Consider the following 20,385-nt stretch of genomic DNA (forward strand, 5'->3'; position numbering starts at 1 on the left):
GCATCCCCAGCCACCAGCGGCAGGCGGCCCGAGGTCAGCCCTCCTCCCGTCTCCCCACGCGGGATCTTCACAGCAGCCTAGGAGACAGGCACCCACATCAACCCCAGAGTAGGAAAACAGGAGACCCAGGGTTTAACAACCTGCCTGAGTGAGTCAGGCAGGTGGGGGCAGAGCGGTGGGGACAGAGCGGTGGGGGCTCTGCAGTCGGATAGTCTGACTCAGACCCAAACTCTTAACTACCATCTGAGACATTTTAGAACTTTTTCAAAAACAGAACACAGGAGAACAGCGTGCTGGGACCAGGCAAATACAGGAAAAGCCTCACTGTGTTCACACCACCCTTGTGGGGACTCGGAGCACACACCTCATGTTAAAGACACAGAGGAGTCTTCAGAGGGGACATGCTTTAACCCAGAGCTTTCGCAGACTCAGAGGAGCTCCATCGAACATGGAGGGGAGCAGGAAGTGTGGCTGACTCACTGTCTGCAGAAGGACAAAAGGGACTGATAAAAAACTCAGGCTTTTGGCCAGGCACGGTGGCTCACACCTGTAATCCCAGCACTTCGGGAGGCCGAGGCAGGCAGATCGCTTGAGGTCAGGACTTTTGAGTCCAGCCTGGCCAACACGTTGAAACCCCGTCTCTACTAAAAATACAAAAATTATCTGGGCATGATGACCAGCACGCCTGTAATCCCAGCTACTCAGGAGGCTGAGGCAGGAGAATTGCTTGAACCCAGGAGGCAGAGGTTGCAGTGAACCGAGATCGCATCACCGTACTCCAGCCTGTGTGACAGAGCAAGGCTCTGTCTCAAAAAAACAAAGCAAAACAAAACAAAAGTCAGGCTTTTTTACTTTTTGTACTTTCCCAGGTAGGGGACACAGCCTGTGGAAAGCAGGGCTCAACAAACCCCATGAAGAGCCAGACAGAAACTACTCTAGGCTTTGGTCACCATCGTGTCTGTGGAAACTCTCAACCCTGTCGCAGCAGCAGTAAAGAAGAGAGAACGAGTAAGTGGATGGATGTGTTCCAATAAAACTTTATTCATAGACCTTGAAATTAGAATTTCACATTATTTTAGTGTCATGAAATATGATTCTTCTTATTTATCACACTTTTTAAAAATGTACCAGCCATTCTTAGCCCACAGGCTGCACAAAAACAGGTGGTGGGGCTGGAGTTGGCCTGTGGGCTGGGGTCTGAAGCAAGCAGGTCTCCTGCTCCAAGCAGCACTTAAGTCACAGGGAGACACGAGAAAATACAGCTTCTGTGCTCACCCTCCCTCTCCCAACCCCGAGTAAGTTACCTGCCAAGAGAGGGGAACAAGGTGAGAGAGAGAGATCTGCCCTATTCCTCCCGAGGAACGTCCAAGGAGAAAAATAAAAGAGGGGCCAGTCCTCAATGTGTGTTTAATAAACTTTTAGCATCATCAAGCAAAAGGTGCAGTAAAGTATTTTGGTTCCCAGGAGACGATGCTTGCTCTTTAGAGACCTGAGCTCCATTTCAGTCTCCAGGGTGTTTTAAAGCCAGGTAGAGCTGTGTTCCCAGGAGGAGGCTTGAGTTTTGATTGCAATCTGTGCTCCTTTCAGCCAGAAAATAACCCGCCCGTCTAGAAATGCTGTTTTTCCCACTCACCACTGTGGGCCAATGGGTTTGAGGCTAAGGCTCCCAGAGGAATTCCCAGGGTTGAGGCAAGTTATCCTAAACCAGTGGTTCTCAAATGGGGGCAACTTTGCCCCCAGGGTACAGTTAGCAATGTCTGGAGATACACTTGGTTGTCAGATCCTGGGGGAAGGGCCAGGGATGCTGCTAAACATCCTATAATACACAGGACAGCTCCCAGCAGAGAACTATCTGGTTAAACACACCAATAGTGCCCAGGCTGAGAAACTGTACACTAAACGTACTAAAAACGGGCGCTTCCAAGTTCCAGAGGCGCAGAGATTTCTGGGTCCCCCCTTCCATCCCTGCTTCCCGCCAGTATATTAAGATAATTAGGAGCTCAGGGTCTGAGTAGGCATAAGGCAAGTAGCTTCATTTATCGTTTCCTCCTAAAGGAAATGACCAACCAGTGCCTCCATCCCATAAACATTTACTAGCCTGGAAGGTTCTGAGGCCCTGCTGCCATTTTTAAGGGCTTCTCTCTCAAGAAATGTTAGGTCAAGTCAGTCAAAAACTGAAACTTGAGAAGGGGGAAGATTGGGGAATGGAGTAGGGGGCATTTTACAAAATTCAGGACCAAGAAGAAAATAGAAAGATCTTTCAGATCTGCTCCCACCCTACCCCCACTTTCTTGACCATAAACAAACAGCTGCTTTATATCGGGCACCTTATGAATGAGGAAAAGAGAGTTTTAAAGTTCTCAGGGCACTGTCCTGTGGGTTTTTCTTTTACTCGCTGAGTCCCTGTCGTGTTAATGGGTCTGTAGATTGATTCGTTATTGGCCTTCGGGGCATCGTACTGAACAGGCTCTGGGACTGGCTCTCCTGCCCCCAGCCTTGGAAATGGCAGGACCACCACAAACAGCAGCTGGTGGCTGAGCTCGTGGACATCCATGCACCAATAACAGAGAAATGATGAGAGCTTGCATCATAGTTGCTTCCTTTAAAAAATAAATAAACTTCTTATTTTAGAATAACTTTATAAGAACATTGCAAAGCTAGTACAGAGAATTCTTGAGTACCCTTCACCCAGTCCTCCCAGGGTGAACATCTTCCACAACCACAGGACATTTGACAAAACCAAGACGTTCACATTGCTGTGTAACTGTCAACTCGACTCCAGATTTGTTTCAGACTATACCAGTGTTTCCACAGATGTCCTTGTTCTGGTCTAAGATCCAGTCCAGGACATCACATTGTACTTTCTTTCGGTTCCTTTTTTTTTTTTTTTTTTTTTTTTTTAAAGACAGAGTCGCTTTGTCATCCAGGCTGGAATGCAGTGACATGATCTCAGCTCACTGCAACCTCTGCCTCCCGTGTTCAAGTGATTCTCCTGCCTCAGTCTCCCAAGTAGCTGGGACTACAGGTATGTACCACCACACCCCACTAATTTTTGTATTTTTAGTAGAAACAGGGTTTCGCCATGTCGGCCAGGCTGGTCTCGAACTCCTGACCTCAGGTGATCCACCCACCTTGGCCTCCCAAAGTGCTGGGATTACAGGTGTGAGCCACTGCACCCGGCCTCTTTTGGTTTCTTCTTATTAAAAGACAGAAAACTTGACAGAAATAGGTGAAATTTACTTGAAACTCTCATCACAACTATCCTTTCCCTCCTCCCCAGGGGCAGCTCTCACCCTGAAGGTAGGGAGTCCTTCCTGCACATGTGTCCACAGTATTACTGCAATGTGTATGAACCCACAAATAATACATTTATAATTTGAGTTGGTGCCCTGGTGTGGGAGGTTGGGGGTGCCTGTGTGCGTAATTAACAAACGGTTACATCCTAAACATCCTTCTGCTACTTGCTTTCTCCTTCTGACACTGTTTCCAGTCTACATTGATACAGTAAAAAAATAAAAAAATTAAAAAAAGAAGTCCCTGCTGGGGTAACTCCATTCCATATCCCCTCCCAGAGCTACACCTGCTTCTCTCTCGAATCCCCTGTTCATGCGCATTTGGATTCTGGGGACTTTACAGTATTACAGACCATACACAAAGGCATGCTGGCACATACGGAAAAGACTGTTTCTGTGGTCTTTTTTATATGGCATTTTGAGGAATTGCTATTAAAATACCAATCTCTGGCTGGCTCTGGAATTTCCCCATGGAGGGGGTAGGGGGCACATGTAGGTGCCCCCCACAGGCACTCAGGGCCCTCTGCCCTGACAATTATTTTTAAACCATAAAGACCGAGGAGAAGGAAGGTATCACAAGCAGGGTGGATAACAGAAGGGAACGGTGTGTGCCTGCTTATCTCTATGTCACTCATCAGAACACGGGACCACACAGTCAAGCCCAGGGGCTCGGCTTCTGTTTTAATGGTCTCAACATCATCTCCTCCACGCTCCCCACTCCTTATTTGATACCCCACAGTTCAGGAGGAAAGAATGGGTAGCTCGACACCCAGCAGGAGCTGGACAGACATATCGGCCCCATACTTCCTAGCTGTGCATGTTTGGGCCTCTTCGGCGTCCTCCTCTCTAAAATAGAAATGACACTGCTTCCCTTGCAGAATGCTGAGAGAATGCAAGAGGGCCCCAGAAAGATGGCTACTCTGAATCTATTGCTGCTACACAGAAAGATCTTAGCCCTCTGAGGTCTACAGTCCATTTCAGTGATGCATTTAGATGATGAAGGGGTCTCTGACTTTAATGTCTAGATTCAGCCATGCAAGATCCTGCCTGGACTAAGAAATGTCTCTAGGGGGCCAGGTGTGGTGGCTCATGCCTGTAATCTTAACACCTTGGGAGGCTGAGGCGGGTGGATCACTTGAGGTCAGGAGTTCAAGACCAGCCTGGCCAACATGATGAAACCCCATCTCTACTAAAAATACAAAAATTAGCCGGGCATGGTGGCAGAAGCCTGTAATCCCTGCTACTCAGGAGGCTGAGGCAGGAGAATCGCTTGAACCTGGGAGGCGGAGGTTGCAGTGAGCGGAGATCATGCCACTACACTCCAGCCTGGGGGATAATGAGAGACTCCATCTCAAAAAAAAAAAAAAAAAGAAAGAAAAGAAGGAAGGAAGGAAGGAAGGAAGGGAGGGAAGAAAGAAAGGAAGGAAGGAAGGAAGGAAGGAAGGAAGGAAGGAAGGAAGGAAGGAAGGAAGGAAGGAAGGAAGGAAGGAAGACAGAAAGTCTCTAAGGCCCAGGAGAGAAAGCAAGCAGCTCTTCCATTGTGGACAAGATTTCATGGCAAAGTGATAACCTGCACCTTCCAGGGAAACACCAGCAGTCACCTCATTAGCCAGGAGCAGAGTAATGCTCCTTAATTCTCTAGGTAGTGAACTGGACAAAAGCTGAAGCTTGCCCTTGCTGAAAGACAAATCATAAACAGGGAAGTCATTTTACAAGTGGGAATGGAAAGAGATGTTATTCTTGTCAAACCAATTGAGTACTTCAGTGAGATGGAAGCTTCCAGAATATCAGTCTCCAAAATGGAGCACAAGGAGGGAGGAGGCAAGAGGAACCCATTGGGAGGCAGGGAAAGATACATTACAATTATAATTGTTAAGCAAATTCCAACTGACAATCATGGGAGTTCACGAGCTTCAACAAAAATATATGACAGAGCCGGGCGCGGTGGCTCACACCTGTAATCCCAGCACTTTGGGAGGCCGAGGCGGGCGAATCACAAGGTCAGGAGATCGAGACCACGGTGAAACCCCGTCTCTACTAAAAATACAAAAAATTAGCCAGGCGCGGTGGCGGGCGCCTGTGGTCCCAGCTACTCAGGAGGCTGAGGCAGGAGAATGGCGTAAACCCAGGAGGCGGAGCTTGCAGTGAGCCGAGATCGCACCACTGCACTCCAGCCTGGGCAACAGAGCGAGACTCCATCTCAAAAAAAAAAAAAAATATATATATATATATATATATGACAGGTAGGGTTGAAAAATGAAGGTCTGGTTTCAGTAACGCACCCCACAACCTACTTCTCACATTTCTGTCTTTGAATCTTATGAGAGATGCTTCAGCCATGATAGCGTGGTGTCATCCGTGCCATTTCCTGGACACTCTCTGGTGCTTTGCCTTTCTGAGCAAGTGGTGGCATCATCATCTCCTTGCCCACCTTGGGTCAGGTTTGGCCACATGGCCCACTTTCACCCATGAAATGTGAGCAGAAGCTCTTTCAGGTGGAAGAGTAAATTCTGGGGTACATACCCTAAATAGAAATAAGTTGTGGCTGGGTGAGGTGGCTCACACTTGTAATCCTAGCACTTTGGGAGGCTGAGACGGGTGGACAAAACCTGAGGTCAGGAATTCGAGACCAGCCTGGCCAACATGGTGAAACCCCATCTCTACTAAAAAAATAAAAAATAACAAAAATTAGCCGGGCATGGTGGCAGGCGCCTGTAATCCTAGCGACTTGGGAGGCTGAGGCAGGAGAATCACTTGAACCCAGGAGGCGGAGGTTGCAGTGAGCCAAGACTGCGCCACTGCACTCCAGCCTGAGCAACAAGAGTGAAACTCCATCTCAAAAAAAGAAAGAAAGAAAGAGAAAGAAAGAAAGAAAGAGAGAGAGAGAGAGAGAGAGAGAGAGAGAGAAAGAAAGAAAGAAAGAAAGAGAAAGAAAGAAAGAAAGAAAGAAAGAAAGAAAGAAAGAAAGAGAAAGAAAAGAAGAAAAGAAATAAGTTGTACAACTACTAGTTAGGATAGTTTGTACTTCATAAAACATACACAAAAATAGAAAATGTTGAAGTTAGAAAGTCACTTCCAGACAGAAATATTAAAAGCCAAGGCACAGCTCACATTGTCTTTCCTTCTGGCACCTTATTCGTGACATTCTGAGGACCTAAGCCTCTCCCAGGGACCCTGCTGCCACCAACGTGCAGAACTCCACACCGCAGCCCTGAACCCACGATAGAGCTATAACCTGATACAAACGAAAAACAAACTTCTGGGATTTTTAACCCACCCAGATTGTGAGTTTCTTCACACGCAATAACTTCATGTATACTGACCAGATGAAGGGTCATCGAAATTTGGGACCAGGCCTTTAGATCAGTAATCCTAAACTGTCAAATCATGATTTTGAAAACATCAAAGAACAGTCCCTTGCCTTGCAAATTTTCACGACTGCAAACTTAATTAAATTATGTTAAAATTTAATTAAGTTTTAATTAAATGTATATTAAGATTGTTAACAATTAAAATTAAAATGATTCATTAGCTAAAATTTATATTAACACCAAAATTTTGTATTGCTTTAGCTTTAGTGTCTCCGACTTAAATTTCTATTTTTGTCTATGTTTTATGAAGTACAAGCTATCCTAGCTATCCTGCAGTAGTTAGACAACTTATTACTATTTAGGATATGTACCCGAAAAGCTAGTAGTGGGAATTGGAGATCAAAAGCATTCAGAAGAGACTGCTTAGACTGTCTTCATGCCATACGTGCACAGAAACAACCAATATCTGAGCACCTTCTATACCATGAGAATTCTGCAAGGCTGTGCATGGGCGGGAGAATAAGGCTGTCTGAAAAAAAAAAACAAAACGGAAAAGTGTCCTTTATTGAAGGCCAAAACACAAGCCACCAAAAAAAAACAAAAACAAAAACAAAAACAAAAACAAAAAAAACACACTTGCCTGCCTTTGTGTGTGTAAGTTGCCAGGGGGATGAGTACTTGGACCATTATATGCCAACTGTCATGCTAAGAGCTTAGCTTTTTTCTTTTTTTTTTTTTTTCATGTAGTCCAAACTACATGAAAGCAGAAGAGAGGCTGGAAGCACAAGACAGGGCAGGCCTAAACCCAGTGCTTAGAAACATGTAAGTTCTCGATTTTGGAAATGGTGCAAGTTTTTATTCATGACCACATTTAATTAAGCCAGGCAACGAAAGACTGAAACTTGAAAGCTACTCCAGGGAGATAAAGATGTGATAGAACACGTGACTTCAGAGATGCAGGGCAACCTAATACTTGGTAAGTCGGATTTTCCAAACAGTATAGAAAGAGTTGAAGGGAATCTACGGAAAGTCTTGAGCGAGAAAATGCCACCCCTCAGTATCTGGCCCTGGAGACATTCTCTTTCGTCCTCTGGTCTCCAGAGGCTTCTAAACACGCTGAATTCACACAGGGCTTTGTTGTTGCAGCCTAACCCCAGCTGCGGGAGCCTTGGGCAGCCTTGCACCTGCTCCAATAAAAAGTGGGGAAGTTGTGCAGTTCTGTTAATGAATGCTTTGGGCTTGTCACTCCCTTGAAGGGAAAGACAATTTGTACTTTGACCGTCTTCCAGAAAGGAGTGGGAAGAAATACTTCAGTAATGTGATTTTTTAAATTAAACATTTTATTTTGAAATTAATTTTTAATTCAAAGTTGCAAAGGCACTACAGAGAGTTCCAGTACACCCTCTCACTGAGTTCCAGTTTCCCAAGTAGTAAAATCATTAAATAACCATAGACGCTAAAATTGGGGGAAAGATTCAGCCTTAGACTCTATTCATCCTCAAATAAGTTTGGTGCGTTCATTCAAATTCCAGTGATCTCTGAAAGAGGGAGGCGCGTGCATATTCACACTCTGGAGATCCTTTTTTTGACATTTAAAGCAACATGGGCAGTTTAATCTCAGCATTTTAAGAGTAAGTACTTAAAAACTGAAATTTGGACTAATATACCAATGTAAATCTTCATCTGGCCAAAGCAGTAAAAACAAGAGCTACCATTTGTTGTACACCTACTAGGTGATGGCCTCTGCACGTGAGTGATATGATTTCTGTTTCTTCAGAATCTGTTGAGGAAGAGATTCTATTGCAGCCTTTATAAAATGAGGACACAAATGCAGAGATGTTAAGTAAGTTGCCCAAGGTCACACAGCTAATAGGCAGTCATCGTGGAAACAGACACATGGGTTTAGGCTGTGTCTAAAGAGAATCACTGTGGATGCCGTTCCAACCTCCCTTGCCAAGTCACACCCACTGCTGTCACCAAGAACTTCCGTTACACGGCAGTGAAGCCCCCAACCCCTCACTCCATATATCACCCAGAATTAGCTGCAAAGTGTCAGGAGACTTGGCCAGGCAGCCCCAAGCATCAGCGAGGGCTGGAAGCCTTCACTGTGAAGCCCTTTATAGAAAGCCGCGGTTGGCAGCCCCCGCTCCTGCATGGGAACAAATTAACATTGGCATTCCAAACACAGGAAAGGAAGGAAATTGGAAACACAGTTTATACTTGGCCAGCCCTTTGAAATACTGTACCATGCTACCGACATCAATTAATGAAAAGCAGGGTTGTGTGAGAGGCTCTGGTTTGGAAATGCATTAACACACGTTCAACATGTTTGCACAGGAACCGGATTATAAGCACCCTGGCTCCAAAACAATAAAGCAATTACCCTAAAGCTGGTGCTCTCGGAGTTGTCATTAATTCAATCCACTCCACGCGGATCAGCACAGGCTTTGCGCGGCTCCCCACCATGCCTTCCAACACAAATGTTGAAAAGGCAGTACTGCACATGCTCGCCTGAGTTTCGCGTAAGTGTCAAACTTCATGCACTCTAATATCCCCCCAAATCATAAACACTCCACTTTGGAGAGGGAAAAATACGCAGCAGCCGCCCTGGTATTCCCTGGCATTGCCGTTTCAGTTCGGGTTTGAGCAAATTTTTTTGCCGGGGAAGCTTAAATGACCTATCTGTTCCATATTAAGAAATACCAAGTCACATTTTTTTGTCAAATATTATTTGTCGGATGCCATTTGCTGCGAAAATTCAATCCCAGCTTGAACACACAGCTAATACCAAACGGTTCACATAATAGCCGCGGTCGTACATGGGATCATTTGCAGTGAACAAACCCCCCTTCCTCTATAAACTGTTTCAGGGATTGGAAAGAAAAGCATGTGAAGCTCTGGAATAAATAAAGCACCGTGCCTTGAGCTGCCCAGCGCAAATGACCCTTGCAGACGGGGAGAACAGGCTCAAAATGACCCGAGAGCAAGTGTCCCCTTCGCAATTTTGTAAGAATGCTTCCAAGAAAGGATTTTAGATGATGTGGGTAAATCTCACTGTTTCTGATCTGCAATAGAAAGAACCGGCTCACTTCTCTGAAGGACCAGCATCCCCAGGCACTGCCTCTACACACACGTCCACCTGCATCTGGAATCCAGGATCCAGGCAACAGACATCACGGTTGTCTCCTCCCCGCTCCTGGTGATGTCATCTCCTCAGCTCAACCCCACGTTGATCTGGGATCCATCAGGCTGGAGCAATTTGAGTGTGTAAAGCTAAATGTGTTATCATTTTCACCACAAATTAACAGTTTCTATGTAAATATTGGTATTTCCTCACCCCATGAAGGCGAGAGGAGGCAAAATGGCACCGGCGCATTTGATTTAAACTAATTAAAAGCAGAGGGTTGTGCAATTCAATATATTGATTTTACCAGTGGGACTTAAATCTTTTATAATAAGTGTACACAGCTGCAGTGCTCTCCCACCACTATGCTGTAAAGGCTAATCCGCACATTCCTTCTGACGATAACATGACAGGTCCCACACATCCCCGCCTGTGCCCTAACCCCGGTGACAGTGTCAGAGTGCATTAAGGTGAAGCCTTGCAGTGGCTTGCCAAGAAAACAGTGTGCCGACAGCCCCCCAGCTAAGCCTGAAGAGTGAGCGTGAAAGAATTCATGTGGCCAGAAGCATGGTGCAAAGGGCTCCCCATTCAAAATATTCAGCCGGTTACATGGATGGGCAGACGGGGAAGGGTGGAGATGGGGGAGACTTAGGACACGCTGATTCTTGCAATGGGCCAAATATGACCTTACTAAATGAGGGGGAGATATTAAAGCGATAGGAGTGATCAATCAACTTAGATGGGACTCTCCCTGGAATGAAGTCATCACTTGTCTCTGAGTTCAGTGGACATGTGATATTCGCTCACATCACAGGCATTCCGGTGGTCAGAGGATCGTGCACCAGCTGTGTTTATCTCGGCCAAGGCTTGATAGCCTACTACGCCATGGTAAAGCCCCAAACTGTAGCTTGAGGGGGCTGCATCTCAAAAGCAGTTTCTTCTCTCTGTGCATTCAGAGAGTCATCCCTCTTGTTGCCCTGAAACTGATTTGCAAATAGGCCATCTCTGTTACCCCTTCCATGGGGACCGCTCCACTACCGAATGACAACCCTGGAACCAAAACCAAGAACAGCCACCCAGGCTGGCATCCAGGTTTCAGCCTTACCCTGCCTTGATTCCAGAAGGAAAATACATAGAAGATGAAAAAAGTTCAAAGCTGGGTCACATACATGCTTGGGAAAAGTGGAGGAAAATCTTTGATTTATATAAGCAGGAAAACGAGGTTTAAAAGAAGTGATTTTGAAAGGGTTACGAAAAACACAGCTGTTGGTGCACTCCTATAGCAAAGGCGCTCTGCAGAAAGAAAGAAAGAGGGGGGAGCTGTGTGACATCTATATTAACCTTTGGCTGCTCACCAGTGAGGGCCGGCGCTCCGAGTGCTGGAATGTGGAACAGCCCCTTCCAAATTTTAACACAAGCCAGGTTACAGCTGCAAATGCCTGCAGTCCACGCTCCCCTTTGCGAAGCACTCCCTGAAGGAAATTTTTAAACTGTAACAGAATCTTTTTCTAATACTCTACAGTGGTAGGGACCGCTCTTGAGGGGCAATGGGAGAGGTCTTAATGCCAAACACTTGTCAACAAAAAGGACAGCCAGATGGCATAAAAGCAAAAATCAAACTGCACGGCCTGCTCCCTGCTCTTCAGCTACAGTAACAAAAGCCACTTTCATAGGCTGACTCCAGTAATGATAGGTTTCCAACTTTCTCTTCTTTTCAATGTAGCTTCAAAGATTACACAAATTTCATGCCTTCATTACCTGGATCAGAGATAAACATGCTGACTTCCACTGCCCTAGTGCCAGCCGGCTACTTTAGCAGATCCCTGACAGAGCTGCTGGGTCTTCCCAAAGAAGGAACGGCAACGGGCTACGGCTCGATTCAGTGGGCAGAATCGCCATTGCCTGGGGATTATTTAAGAGAGGGTAGCTGTTTTGAATTCCAAAATTAAGTCTACACAGAGGAGTTGGGGTTGTTAATCCAAACCAGTTTACAAATCTTGCCATTGAACTTAAGGGGCCCAGGCTGGGAAGATGGGAGTCTCACTCAGGCAGCTCAGCTCACATTGCCCAGGGCTTTATGGTACAGGCTGGGCTTTGTCATAAGGTGCAGCCTTTAGTCCTCATTCCCACCACCTGGTTTTGTCGTAAATTCCCCTCTAGTTTTCCCTCTAGTTTAGATCCCGCTCAGCCTGGCAAAAAAGTTGAATTCCAAGAACAACTTACAGGAACAAAAACCAGTTTGGCGGCAGACAGAAGGAAGAATAAACGCACCAGGTCTGCAAAAGCCTTCAGAATTCAGGCAGGGGTCCCCCAGCGTACGCAGGCCGCCTGCCTGCAAGACAGCAGAGCTATGCAGTGCAGGGGGAAGGGGCAGCAGAGGCTGCCAAGATCCTCACCCATGCCCCACCCCCCCGACAAAGTCCCACCATAATAATAAGGAATGGTTTGATATGTGCTAGTGATATTTTCTCACTCTTCTGTAAATTGTGAGAATAAACTTACCTTTAGAAAACTGAATACTACAGATCAACATGATTTGCAATCCAAGGAAAAACAGTATAGCAGTGTTCTTTCTCAGCAAACTCAGTGGCCAGACAAGTCTGCTACACCTCCCCCCAACCCTCTTCAACCCTACTGCCACCCCCAAGTCCCTCCTATGGAGAAATTCCAGGCTACAACAGAACAGAAGGGACAGGCAATTTATTCCTGTGCTGCTGCTTAGCAGAAATTAAAGGCCAACATTAGAAGCATCTACAGGAAGCGTCTTGCCAAACTGCAGCCCAGGTCTTCACCTAACTAATGACCTCGAGTTTAGGGACAGAGAGAAAGAAAACAAGGTCAGTGCACTCTGTTAAAAGCCACTCTGCCATCTAATTTGGAGTGATGTCCCAGAAAGCTAGACCTGAGAAAGTCAGGGTCCCACAAAGCCCAAAGCCAGCCTGACTGATTAAGAGGCTCAGACAAGCCGGTCTTTGTCCTTTCAAGATGAAAGAAATGGATTGAAAGGTGTGTGTACAGCCAGAGGAGGAAAACCACCCAGCTGTGGCCTTCCCAAACAAGTCCCAGCTTGCTCCTGCCGCCATGGGGGAAGCAAATAGCCAGCACCAAGGTTCCCAGAGGCACCCTCCGAGCAAGCTGGTCTTTCTCTGGGGGACAGGGAGCCCCTGGGGCCTCGCCCACACCGCCGGCCCATAAGCAGTGGCAGCTTTTTTGCTCTTGGTTTGCAGGGCCTTCTACAGAAGCCGGAGATTACAAATACCTTTTTAATGACCCCAGCCAGGCTCTGAAGGCAGCCGCTGGGATCTGCACATTCAGTGGGAGTCCAGGGTACCCAACAGAATGGAAGATGCCATAAATCCCCCACCAGAGAAAGGGCCTTGGCTAACCCCAGGCTTCAGGAGGGCGACAGAGCTCTGCCTTCATTATTTGTGTGTATGTATTTGGAATTTTCCTTTAGTTTTTGGTATAGTTAATAAATACGCATTGTTTTTTTAAAAAAATCACCAATACAGAAGTGCAGACAATGAAACATTAGACCCCAGCTCCCACTCCCTAAGCCCCAGCTGTGCCCCCACCTCTCTAGCCCTCCAGTAAGATCTCTCTCCAGTTCCTGGTGTCTTCCTCCAGGAGGACACGATGATACACAAAAGCATACATGCAGGCCGCTCACCTGCACCTTGCTTCTTTCCACCTCATGCATCTCGGAGATGGTTCTAAATCAGGTCATATGTTGCTGCTTCCCTCTTAACTGGCTGCTTAGTATAATTTAAACTTTCTTGAAGGTATTTTGGCATCTAAACCTCCCACCCCTTGCTCGCTGAAGCTTGGCTCACTAGCTGGATTTGGTTATTAAGTACAGACAATGGCCTCCCCGGGAACTCCAGGGACCTTATCAGGAGGGGGAAGCATGAAGGCGGATCTGCGCTTCCCCGCGCCCCCAGTCCACGCCCCAGGTGCCCAGCGTGGGGCTTCAGTATCATTATTTCCATGTTGACACAGCGCCCGTGGGCGTGAGTTTGCTGTCTTGACTTGGTTCGGGTTTTCGCAGCAAGTTACACAAGTAGAATGAAAGCGCTCAGGAAACAGCGCTATCCGGGCGTGTTATCTCGGAAACCAAATATTTGATCATCAGTCCCGCAGAGCGCTGCCGGGGGTTAGTTTGAGCAAGTCTGGAGAATGAGTGCGCGCAGACGGAGGGGGAGCTCCCCGGCCCTCGCCGCAGCCCCAGGCTCGCGTCCCCGGGGTCGTCGCGGCTCCAATCGTAAACTGGGACCCCCAGTCGCCCCCGCGGCGTCAGCTCGGAGATCCCGCGCAACCCAATCGCCAAAACCTGTGGTTTGCGCGCCACACGTGATAAATGCTGAAAATGGATTCTGCCGGCCCGAGACCTACCACTAAATATTTAAAATAGAAAACTAGAGCCAGGGCACTGTGGCTCACGCCTGTATTCCGAGCACTTTGGGAGGTTGAGGCAGGAGGATCACCTGAGATCGGGAGTTCGAGACCAGCCTGACCAACATGGAGAAACACAGTCTCTACTAAAAATACAAAATTAGCCAGGCGTGGTGGTGCATGCCTGTAATCCCAGCTACTCGGGAGGCTGAGGCACGAGAATCGCTTGAACCCGGGAGGCAGAGGTTGCGGTGAGCAAGGATTGCGCCATTGTACTGCAGCCTGGACAAGAAGAGCGAAACTCCGTCTCAAAAAAAAAAAAAAAAAGAAAAAAAGAAAATAAAGAAAATAAAAGAAAGAAAAAAAAAGAAAAAAGAAAAGAACGCAAACTAGCAAGCTCCCCAACTCCAGCCAAGAGAGAATGGGGCATCCGGCGGCCCGGAGAGGGGCCCCAAGGCGTTCGGAGCGCGCGGTAGGCTAAGGCGGGCGCACCACTAGGGGACAGGTAGGGCTTGTCAGGGCGGGTAAGGGAGTGCGACGGCCGAGATGCCAGGGCCAGGCAGGGCTGAGAGGGGCCCAGGAAGGGCGGGAAGGCAGCCTCGCCGGGAAGGGCCCTTTACATCCAGGTAGCGCGAGCCGCGCCAGCCCAGGACAGCTCACATGACCAAGCCCCGCGCTTTGAACGGCCGGCGCCTCCAGTCCCAGAGATGCGGCCGGCGGCGTAACATGGAGGGGACTTCCGAGGATCCCTCCTTCCCAGTAACCCCCACAGGCCCACCGAGCCCAGCGCGCCAGACCTGGAGGCGCACACAGCTTGGGAGCCATAGGGCCGTGGGTGGGAGACCCTCGGGCAGGCACTGCGATTTCAACCAGGAGCAGAAAGCTGGGCGGGCTGTATAGAAGAAGCGGCTCCCTCCCTCCCGGTTTCAAAGTGCCCCCGAACAGACACGCGTACCCCCGCCTGCCCTTACCGAGGTTGACGAAGCTCATGACCATGTCGGCGTCGGTGAGGAAATGGCTATCTTGCAAGCTGGCCAGAGGGGGGCCCTGGGTGCTGAAGACGGCCTTGTAGGGGTAGGAGAAGCCCTGGCCGCCGGGCCCGCCGCCCTCCTCCACCGCCATGGCGTTGTACAGGTCCAGCATGAACATGGGCGCCGAGTTGTGCTTGCCCTGGAGGTGCGGGCGCGGGCGGTGGGGCAAGCCCAAAATGGAGAGGATCTCGCGCTGCATCTCCCGCCGCTCCTGGCTGCGGAGGCGCCGATGGATGAAGCTCGAGTGCACCTCGTTGTCCAGGCTGAAGTCGGCCAGGGCGGAGCGCAGCAGGAACAGGGGTGCCCAGAGCGCCACGAAGCTGTGCGGCGCCGCAGCGCGCAGCGAGCGCACGTGCATCGCGCCGGCTCTACGCGCGACCCGGGCTCCGGGCTTCGGGCTCCGGGCCCGCACCGCCCCAGGTGGCAGAAGGGGCAGGCGGCCGTTCGCGCCGCTCGGTCACTTGCTGCAGACGGGCCCCGCTGCGCCCGCGCCAGACATGGCCCCTCCCCGGCCTGCCGCGCTCTGCCCGGACCCCCGCCCCCTGCTGGGTGCTGGCCCCGGGCCCCTCGCCCCGCACTCGCCCGGGCGCACCGCCGGGCTTGGAAAGCAGCCCCGGCGAACGAAGAGGCGAGTGAGGAGGCGGGCGCGGGTGGGAGGAGCAGCCAGCAAGCCTAGGAGTCCAGAGAGCCAGTGCCGGGGAGGCAGCGAGGAGGCAGGCGGGCGGGCTAGCGCTCCTTCTTCCCGCTCCTCTGGCGCTCTCGCCCTCAGGCGGCGGCGACCCACCCTCTTCCAACCTCTGGCGTGGAGAGCAGGGGCCCCGGGGCGCTCTCCCAGCCCTGCGCGCCCTGGATCGCACAAGAGGCCGCCTCTGGAGCGCCAGAGTGGTACACGCTGGGGCCTGGGCAGAGGAGGAGGAGGAGGACGGGCTTCAAGGGGCCCCTCCCGCGCCGGCGGCCTCCCACCTGCCCTCGGCCCCGCCCTCCCCCTAGCTGTGCCCAATGGGTTCATTCATTCCCTCTAGAGCGCTCGACAAATGTTTACCGAGTGCCCACGGGGAGCCTAGAGCCTGGCGGGACGTCGCGGGGATGCGGCTGGAGGAATCCAAGCCGGCCCTGCCCTCTTGGCACTCGCGGTCCGGACCAGGAAGGCGGCCCGAACGGGACCGGTGGGCTGCGGGCCGCGGTGGGAAAAGTTGGGGGAGCGCGGAGGTGGCGCGGAAATAGAAGGCTTCCTGGAAGCGGTGACCCTTGAGGCGGTCTTGCCCCTCAGTCCCCGTCTCCTTTTAAGCCAGCCACGCTGACCCCTCCGCGCCTCTCTGAACCGGTTGCCAGCTTGTCTCTGCGCTCGCCATTCCCTCCGCCTGGACGCCTTCCGGCTCACCACCTCCCGCCCCCCATCAGACCCTGCTTTCTCCCAGAGACCTCCAAGACCTGCCAAGCTGAGGTTGTTTCCTCGCCTCACCCCCACGTACATTTGTTTTCTTTCCTGTAATTTCTCTTGCTGTCTGGAATTGTTGTTTGAGTTACTCCGTGCCTTCTTTATTGCCTTCTTATCCCCGCTAGACGCCCAGCGCACTGAGGCCAGGACCAGCGATCTTCTCCGCAGCTCTGGTGCCCGCAGTGCCTTGAACCCAGCGCCTGGTAGCCACTGTGGCTGCGCAATCACGATTTGTTGAGTGAATAAGTGAACTTCGTTTGAGCTGGGGGGTTCTTCCCACTTTCTCCTCTAAGGGGCCCTGTATCTTTCCAGCCACCCCTCAGCCTGAGACCAGACACCCCAGCCCCACCACTAGGGGTTCCCATCAGCCCTCCCCGTCGCAGTGCCTGGGGAGCCAGCCGCTGGTCTTCGCATCCTCTTCCCCTCCAAGGGTCTGTGCCTGAGACCTCCCCATCAGCCTCCTCTCCTGCCTCTCCTCATCTATTCATCCCTCAATCAATACTGAGACATGCACGCTGTCACAGCGAGTCCCCAGACCACTCAGAACCTACTGGTCCCTCTGCCAGTGTGGGATCTCAAGGGAATTACTGCACCCAGAGTGGCAGTGAGGGCAGCAGGGTAAAAGTTCATCCTGTCTCCTTCCCCTGCTGGGGCTGGGTGAGAGAGGATCCCCAGAGGGGCTCTGGGATGAACTGGGAAGGACTGAGGTTAGGGAAGCGGGTGGGGGCAGGGGGGTTGTCTGGGAGGGGCTCTGGCTAAGCCTCACTTTGGGGCTGTCCTTCCTGGAGCACGAGAGCTGGGGAAGAGAATTATGGTCTTCGACAGTTTTCTGGAGCAGAAGTAGTTTGACCAAGTGGTCCTCTGGGTCTCCCTTGGGGGCTTTTGGACTAGATGGCAGCCTGAGGAGCCACATGGGTAGAGAAAGGGGAGGCCAGAGGCCAGGCAAGGAGCAGAAAGATACCAGCCTGCAGGTCCTGGCCATTTACACCCAGGCCCCAGGCTGTGAGATGGAACAGGTTCTGAGCCCCCATGCCAGCCTGCAGGTCCTGGCCATTTATACATAGGCCCCAGGCTGTGAGATGTAACAGGTCCTGAGCCCCCATGCCAGGGAGGGGCCTCTGCCCACCCACCAGGCAAGGTCCTCAAACCACCCCCACCACCTGGTCTTCATCCATTCACTCCTTCCTTCAACAGACAAGCATGGAGCACAGGATATCAGGTGGGGAGCTGTGGGGCCTGCAACCTGGACAGTCGTACAGGGCCCCCCAGCTCTCAAGGGCCCCACACTTGGTTTCCTACTCTGGGGTCACCATATGCAGTTCTAAATCACCTATGAACAAAGTCCCCCCTGCCCCGTATTAATTTTGCACCTGACCCAGATATTACGTGGCCAGTCCTGGGGCCAAGCACAATGCTGGGCAGGAAGACACGGCCATAAGCGAACCCACATGGCGGACTCCATCAAGGAGCCGCGGCCTCCAGGCCAGGGAAGCAAAGCAAGAGCCTCAAATAAGAGTCAGGGACTGGAGGAGAGGCAGGTCTTGTCCATCACTCTCTCTGGAAACAATTCAGAAGCCAGGCAGAGGAGGACATGCAGGAGGGAGAGGGAAAGGTGGGCGTCGTGGTGTGCAGGAATCCTACCCCAGGGCCACTGGGGAAATTGCAGTAGTGCCACAGTCATCCAGGATCCATCTGAGAGTGTGCAACTGGAGAACCTGGGTCACTTCAGCCTGTGATAACTGACAGGCAGTCGGGGGGGGGGGGGGGGGGGGGGGAGGGGGGAGGGGCAGATAAACAAGGTGAGGTGATGGAGGGTGGGGAGGGGAGCTTTTGGAGGAGATGCCACTGACCTGAGTTCTGAAAGACAAGAAAGAGACAGGCTTTTCCAGGGAAAGGCATCCCAGGTGGAGGAATAGCAAGTGCTTGAGCCCTAAAGAGAAGGGAACAGAAACCAGGCTCAGTCCCCAGCCCTGCATACACCCTCCGGCGCTGGCTTGCCAGGGGCAGGCTATGCCACCTCCAGTGCCAGCAGAGAGAAAGGAGGTCACTTTCTTGCAAAGTCTGAAATAACAAGGAGCCAAAGCAGCCCTGCCCTTCGGCGGTGGTCTCTGCTTTTTATCTACTCTCAAATCTTTTGGAGGGATCTTCACAAGCAGGTGAGGCTGGGGGCAGGGGCAGCAGGTCTCGGTGCTACAATTTACATATGAAACAACTGATCTGTCAGTGTCTAAGCAAGGATTCTAGTTTACCCTTCTTTGTGCATCTCACCTGAGCCTATTCTGAGCCTGGCACACAGCAGGTGCTCAATTAGTACCTGTTGAATGAATAGTAATAAGCACAGCCAACACCTAAAGAGACCGGTTGACTGAGGCCTGACCATGCAGGCGCCAGTGCAGGCGCCAAGCTAAGGCATCTCCCAGATCCCTCACCCCAGAAACCCTTCCTCCGAGATGCCACCTTTTCTCATGCAAGAGGGAGAGACAACATGCCCTTCATATCCAAGACCTCAAGAGATAAGGTTTCCTCTGAACTCCCACAAACCCCCATTTAGCCTTATCTTTCCTGTGATCCACGCTGGGGGAGGGGGTCTTTCTTTTCCCTGTTTCCTCCCCCAGAGGCATCCCCAAGACTGCACCAGCCCCTCAGTGAATGCCGAATGAATGAATGAATGAATGAATGAATGAAAACCAGCAAGCAAGAAATATCCATCTGGGAGTGCATCCGATGCCAGTTTGGGAGCTGAGGCCACCACCAGAAAAGGCTTTGAGATTGCTGAGGGCAAATCTTGTGTGGAGGAGGTAGCCTGGGCACTGGAGCCTGCCCACCCACATTCACACTCCAGCTCTGTCTCTTCCAGCTGTGCACCATGGGCAAGGGACTTAACCTCTCTACACCTCAGTTCCCCCATCTGTAAAATGGGGGACTGATAGCGCCTGTCTTCTGGGATCGCTGTGAGGTTTCAGAAGTTAATTCATGGAAAGAGCTTTGCACAGTGCCTGGGACACAGAGAAAACCCTTGATAAATGTTACTATGTTACCATCTGGATGAAAAGGAAAATACGGTAACAGAAAAGCCTCCTGAGTTACAAAACAACAACAAAACTTTTCATGATGATCTGCTTTTTGGCCAAGCAGAGAAAAGCAAATGGATCCTGACTCTGAGAGCAAGAGCAAAAGTACCAGAGCAAAAGAGAGAGCGAAGTGGAAGGGAACATTAGAGATGAAAGGGCCATCACTGCATTCCGATCCTCACATTGTGCCCAGGCCCACCGCAGGCCAGCCGGGCCCAGGGACTTCCCTGGGGCCTATCTCATTTCCCCAGCAGCTAGTCCCCCACCCACACACTCCCAGTTGTGGCTCCCCTGGCCAGGGCACCCAGCACTAGCCTCCAGGACCGTAATCCGATCTGCCCCAGTCTGCTCCACACCTGGGGCCGCCTTTGGCTGGATGAAAGATGGCCTGGAATTGTGAGGGGTGTTATTGTGTCAGGCGGCCCCGGCCCAGGGTCCGTGCCCCTCGCCTGCTGGCCTCCCAGTGCTGGGCCAGGAGTTTTCATTTCCTCCATCATCAGTCACATCTTGCCGAAGCGATTTTGACCAAGTCAGCGTGTCTCTCTAAGGCAGTAAAAAGAAGAAAAGAATTCTGCTGACACACACATTGTTCAGCGAGGTGGGGACCTCATCTTCATCCATCTGCCCTAGAGGAGGTTCGGCCGGCCCTGGGGCTACCTGGGGAGCACAGTCAAGGAAGCCAGTGGGCGGCTCTCTCTGTCCACACCACCTGGCTAAGGCCAGAT

General features: G+C 50.8%; 1 protein-coding gene and 1 long non-coding RNA gene across 2 annotated transcripts in view; one reads left to right on the plus strand and one right to left on the minus strand.

Moving 5' to 3' along the window:
- The window catches only part of BMP7 (bone morphogenetic protein 7), a 100,003-nt gene extending 83,995 nt beyond the window's left edge, over positions 1 to 16,008 (minus strand). Inside the window, exon 1 of the mRNA XM_005569414.4 lies at positions 15,092 to 16,008. Within this exon, the coding sequence (XP_005569471.1) occupies positions 15,092 to 15,509 (418 nt within the window). The 5' untranslated portion in view covers positions 15,510 to 16,008. The remainder of the gene's footprint in view (positions 1 to 15,091) is intronic.
- On the plus strand, positions 15,842 to 16,677 carry LOC135965673 (uncharacterized). Its single transcript, XR_010578738.1, has 2 exons — positions 15,842 to 16,036; positions 16,174 to 16,677. It is a non-coding gene; the product is annotated as an uncharacterized lncRNA (long non-coding RNA).
- The last annotated feature ends 3,708 nt before the right edge of the window (positions 16,678 to 20,385 follow it).

The sequence above is a fragment of the Macaca fascicularis genome, chromosome 10, assembly GCF_037993035.2.
Source record: "Macaca fascicularis isolate 582-1 chromosome 10, T2T-MFA8v1.1".
Lineage (NCBI taxonomy): Eukaryota > Metazoa > Chordata > Mammalia > Primates > Cercopithecidae > Macaca > Macaca fascicularis.